The 6000-nt window shown below is 45.2% G+C and overlaps 1 protein-coding gene across 4 annotated transcripts in view; it reads right to left on the bottom strand.

Moving 5' to 3' along the window:
• Positions 1-5620: 5620 nt before the first annotated feature.
• Positions 5621-6000, bottom strand: part of MYO7A (myosin VIIA) — a gene marked incomplete at its 5' end in the record, with an annotated part of 61517 nt that continues 61137 nt past the window's right edge. For all 4 annotated transcript variants that reach the window (XM_084228619.1, XM_084228620.1, XM_084228621.1 and 1 more), the window contains one exon: positions 5621-5836. In XM_084228619.1, coding sequence (XP_084084745.1) covers positions 5747-5836 — 90 coding nt within the window. In that variant the 3' untranslated portion in view covers positions 5621-5746. The remainder of the gene's footprint in view (positions 5837-6000) is intronic.

The raw sequence follows: 6000 nt of genomic DNA, 5'->3' as shown, positions 1-6000 counted from the left end.
TTGGTGGACCTTTCAGGGGGGTATGTGTGTTTTGTTTTGAGGGGTGGCAAGCCTTCTACATCAACCAAGAGTCTGCTTGGACAAATTCTGACTGCCCTCCATAAACTATATTTGGTAAAGACATAGACCTATTTGATGGCACAAAGAAGGGAAAAGCAAAATTCCCTTTCACTGGTAGCAGTAAAGGGAAGGGAAATTAGGAGGAAGAGAACCACCAATTACTGGAGATTTTGAAATTACCATTGGAGGATCCCTTTTAAGAGGTCAGTGCCTCTCCTGTCTTTAATTTATAATATTAGGTGTTTATACTTGTATTCTATACTTACATGAGTTTGTATTACAGATGAATCTCTGAAAGGGGGAAGAGCATTAAATAGGCACCATTTCCAGTCCCCCTTCATTACGGTCTCAGTTAGGGTCTACTATTAAGGCAGGCTCTCTGGTTCTGAATCTTCTGGGTCTTCATGGTGGAGGCGATGAGTTTCATCACTAGCCTTCTTTAAAGCCATTTACTGTTCCTCTGACGTTAATAGCATATGTATTATATATCCACCCAGGTAGGCTGATACGAGGCTAAAATAGAGGTAAACAAAATAGCCATCCTTTTGGAATCCTGGTGGTGTAAGTCAAAAATTGAGAAGCAAGTGGGATTACTCCTTCACGTGTCTCTGTTCCGGGTGCCTCCTCCAAGCCTTCCTGTGTCTCTGCAGGTCTGTTCTCCAAGTCTCCTCTAGATTCTCCTCATCCCTCAGCTCTACCCTTCATTAGGTGGGGCAAGAACATGGAATCTCCCCTTTTGATGGTGGTGCCTCTCCATAATCAGACAAGTCACAATTCTTTGAAATTTGTAATCATGAAACCCTGGGTGTATCACTCCAGAGAGAAGAAAGCCTTGGAACTCAGTGACCTGTGGACAAAACCCCATTGGTTCTGTGTACCTGTCAAAGCCCTGAGATACTTATTTTAGAAAAAGACAGAAACTTAGATTTCTTTTTCTCTTTCAGATACTCTTACAAGATACCCCTGGATTGACTTCCTAATGGATAGATGGGGGATGAGGCTATCACCCTTCCTAAGTAATTGCTCTAACTAAACCTGCTTTTCTCCTTCTGAAGTCTAAGGTATGTATGATGGCATCTGAGACCATGAGCGCTCTTCTGTCAGCACTCTCCAGTTTTGGGAATTTGATTTTGACTCCATGGAGAGAACTTGGTTGTGATTTTTGGCTTTAGATTTTTTAATTTTGTTTTACAATTTTGATTTTTTGTAAGGTTTTGAACGTGGGCTATGTTTTTATTTTCCCATTGTCTCCTTGCAAACTTTTTTTTCCCCCAAGTACATGGTGGTTAAGGTGACTACTGTGGCCCCTTTTCATCAGACAGTGGTAAGAAGAGTTTGTTTTTGTAAGGAAACAAAGAAAAAGCTCTGTGTCTTTGTAAATATGAGTGAAACTGCAGTTGCATAAGATATTCCATGTGGGTTAACTGAAAAGTAAGGAACCTGTGTCCATGTGATGTATGTCTGCATGTCTTCCCCTTGTGTCTAACTGTTCTGGCCTCTGGAAGATTAAAATTGGTTTAGGTGGCACCTATAGAAGTTTTGAGCTCAGAAATATTAATATAATGGCCTCGTGCAAGTTAAGTCCTATGTTGTTTCCCTAAGTCACTATTTCACATAGGCTTGCTTCTGACAGGTTGCAGCGTCCAGTTGATATCCCTTTATGTAATACTCTGGTAATCAGGTGCTTCTAAAAATCTAGAAAAGTTGTCATCCTGAGGCCCACCTACAACCTTCCTGGAAGAGACCCTATACCGTCTTTCTCATCCCCCGCCTTAACGTTAAAAGGCATAAAATTTTGGGTTCACCATACTCAGGTAAAAACATTCCACTTAAAAGAGTAGACTACAGTTCCTTCCTCTCACTTACTTTAAAGCTCACTAGACTCCTCCAGCTTGGAATAATGTCAATCCTGATGCTAACCTCACTCATAGCTCTCTTTCTGTCCCTGACAAAACCAGGGATTAACAGCTTTCTCGGACGGGCTCAGTGCAGACAGAAACTGTCAAACCTCCTATTGGGTTTGCGGTCCTGTGCCCTGTTCCACTACTTCAGGGCTCCCCTGGTGGGTGTCCCCCTTTCAAGGAACAGACCAGATTAAGTTATGGGATTTTATCCTTTCAATCTGAAAACAGCTCCAGGTTCTCCTCAGTCACTAGGAATAACATGTGCAAATGACATGAAATACCATCACAGATTGTATTAACGAGTCAAAAATTTATGCCAAACCACAGCTAAACACCTCAAAAATCCTCGATCCATTTTAGTGGTGAGGAAAACCTTTAACTTTTGTTGTCTGAAAAGCTCTTTATTTCTCCCTCAACTCTGAAAAATAGCCTTGCTGGGTAAAGAATTCTTGATGGAGAGCTCTACCAGCACTTGAATATATTATGCTGCTTCCTTCTGCCCCAGGTTTCTGATGAGATAAACACCAATAATCTTATGAGATTAGTAAGATGTTTTTGTTGTTTTAATTATATGTATTTTGGTGTGGGTCTCTTTGGGTTCATTTTACTTGTAACTCATTGAAATTCCTGAATGTTAATATCTGTTTTTTTCCTTAGGTTAAGGGAATTCTCAGATGGGACTCAACCCACAACTTCGTGGAATAGGAAGATTCGGAAATTCCACTCCCCTAAGCATAACTAAAAGGAAAAACTAATGAAGAACAGATCAAAGGAATTTTGAAAAGTTCATCACCAGAGACGGGACTTTCCCATGCTGGTCTCACACTGTGGTTGGTGACATCATCTCTTACTGAGGTCAGTGCAAGTGACTGAGCCTCCCACACTGCGCAGCCTGAAGCACCTGCTCACTACTGGCCGGCAACAGTAAGGGAGGCTGAGTCTTAACGTTCCCCAAGCCAGGAAAGTGGAGAGAGAGAGCCACCCCCAAGTGCAGGGCTCCAGGAATTTTCTCCCTCTTTTTAGGAATTCTAGCTTTGTTCATCCATTCTTACAAGGTCAGTGAGCATCTTTATGACCATTACTTTGAAGTCTTTATCTGGTAATTTGTGTCGATATGTTTCAGTAAGGCTTATTGCTGAGGTTTTATCTTGTTCCTTCATTTGGGGCACATCCCCCTCATTTTGTTGGTTCTGTGTTTTGCTTCTGTGTTAGGCAAAGTGGTTATCTCTCCCAATCTTGGTGGATTGGCCTTGCTTTTGTGATGAACTGTATCATTCAAGCTTGCCTGGTCTTGGTTTTCTCCTGAACTTTTGTGTTCCTTGCAATCAGCCCTCTTTCTTGGTAAGTGACCAAGAGCTGGCATTCCAGTTGTTTCAGATCTGTAGGACTCAGAAACATTCTCCATACCACCTGGTCACCAGAATCTTGCTAAAGTGACATTTCCTTTATGTGTTGTGTGTGCCAATAGGCCCAGCCAGTGAGGTTGGTGGCCAGCAGAGAAAGGAAACATGTGGGTACAGGATCATGGCCTGGGGTGCCTGACCACTAGTGGTGGGGCATTTGACTCGTCAGGACACAAGGGCTGGTGTATGGTGTTTCACCCTCTAGCCAGGAAATTAAAGGGAACTGGCAATTATGGTAGCCACCAGTACCATACTTGCTAGATGGGTCATTAAGCAGACCCTTCCCCTCACTGAATCACATTGGCCACCTGCCACAAAGACCCACAGTATCCATCAAGGAGGCCCTTATTCTGAATCTCAACACTGAGACACCCCCATGGTTGAATCTTCCTCCTAGGAATCCTTTTATACAATACATTACTCCTCTTATAGATAGATCATTCTATTAAAAAAAATGCACCCCAAGGGGATAGGTAAGGGAAAAACAGTTGGAGCTGGAGCTGGTTGTTTTCTGGGTGTCACAGAGTTTGCCTCATCCTGATATTTCATGTTATTCCCTGTTAAAGGACTGACTGCATGTAAATAAAGGCAACCTCTGAGGAACCCAGAAGAAAAATGATGTATTCTCTGAATCCCTTTGTGATCACTCAGGCTGAAAGAGCCTAAGCGATGAGCGATGGCATCTTGAGTCAGAGGTGACTGGGCATGGCTAGGAGTCTGAGCCAAAGATCTCATCCCACATGCACATTCTATGATCTACCCTGAAGGGGGATGCTTCCTAATAACTCTTTGTTGGCAGATTTCATATTAGAATGTTGGGCATGACCCCGTGCCCACCTTAGAGCTTAGGGCAAATATCTGGAACCAAAAATCTGTGTGTTATAAGCAGTGAATTGAATTCTGTGTGGTATTCATTCTTCACACTCCTTCTCTGGGTCTCAGCATCTAGATCTGTATGAGGATGGTGTAGGGGCAGACCACCAGCACCTTCCTTCTGGCTCAGATTAATCCTGGGTTGATTATGAAATCATTTAAACATTGGTGAGTCAGGGCTGTCTCAGCCACATTGTCATCCCAGAAAGCAGGGCAACTGGTTTAGGGCCTCCATTTCTACAACCAGCCCCTTCCCCTCCCTCACAGGCATCTAGATGCAGATGTCCCCAAACTCTTGAGTATGTGCCAGCAAGCAGGACTTGGCTCTGTCAGAGTGCCAGGGGCAACTTGAGGGCAGATCACAAACATGCGCACCTTAAGGGGATTCTCCACTATCACTTCTTTAGACACTCATTCCGCTTCAGGCACCCATTCCACACCCAGGAGGATGCCCTACCCCAAATTATAACTTCCCTAGCTGAAGACCCCCCAAGAGCCACCCTGGTTGTGACCAAATTTACTTGTTCATCCTGGCCACAAAGTGACATTTCTTAGGCATTCACTGGATAAAAGGATTAACCCAGGACAGTTTTGTTCTTAGAGGTGTTTTAATGAGATAAGGACATGTTTCTGGAAAAATGCAAAGGCTACTCTGGTTCTACTGGCCCTAGTTAAGGCCCAGAAGCAGTTACCCCCTCCAGATCCCCAGCTCATAAGCATTTAGTTCCCCCCTCCCAGACTGATGTTCGGCATGTCTCCCCAATCTGCCTTGGTCGCAGCCAGTCCCTTTAAGCCCTTTTCTAACACAGCTTGGACTCAGGCACACTCCAGCTCACAAATCTGGACTAGTTTGGCCCTGCATGCACAGACCAATTATACAGGCTACAGGGCCCTGAGCTGGCACCCCAAACTCTCCCCTCTGCCTCCCCCTCCCCCAGCAAAGACACTATAGGGCCAGAAGCTGAAACACATGCTTTTATAAAAGCCCTGGGTCACCAGGGGAGACTGGAGCAGGGGCTCAGCACACACACTGCAGTATATAAAAGCAGTCTGTCTCCATTACCCCAGCCGAGGGTCCTGGGCTTGGGGAATTAAGTCAGTCCCTTAAGTTTCAGAATATTCCTGGTTTGTTTGGTTCTCCATACTCTTGATTGCCTGTCCCAGTGGTACACAGAAAGTTGAAGGAGGTTGTGTGATAGGACTGGTCTGAAGTAAGAAAAGGCATCCAAGTGGCTGTGGAATCTTGTAAGTGGGAAGGCGACAGCAAGCCAGGACTCGAATCAACCCAGATGTCTCTCGGTGGAGGGAAGGGGTTCTGCAACCCCTGCGAGGCCCCCTTACTGGAAAAAGGATCAGAGGCTAAGTTGGTACAGTTAGTGGTGGCCTACCCAGTGCCCCAGCCCTGATGGCAGAGGCCCTCCGCCAGCTGCAGGGGTTGCTGATGGGCCTAAACTGGTTGCTGCCTAGAAAGCAGACACCACAGTGCTGGTGCCACCCCTGCACCATTCACTTGCCGCTCCTGGAGCCCCGCTGTTTGCTCATAGCTGTGAGCATCTGGCTAATATAGGAAGTCAGGAGGTCATCCATCTTGTAGCCCTGGAAACAATGGAGAGAAGATAGAGTGCAAAGTAGGCCAGAGGTAGCCCACCCAGATCCAAAACACAGTTCCTGGGACCTTGCAGTGGGCAAAACTCTGGATAATGGCAAATCCTGTCTCACTCTGGACTCAGTCTCCCCACTCATGCTGCTGAAAGGTTGGA

This window comes from Talpa europaea (assembly GCF_964194135.1).
Source record: "Talpa europaea genome assembly, chromosome: 1".
NCBI lineage: Eukaryota > Metazoa > Chordata > Mammalia > Eulipotyphla > Talpidae > Talpa > Talpa europaea.
The sequence above is the reverse complement of the archived record's forward strand: the minus strand, read 5'-3'. Positions and strand labels throughout refer to the sequence as shown.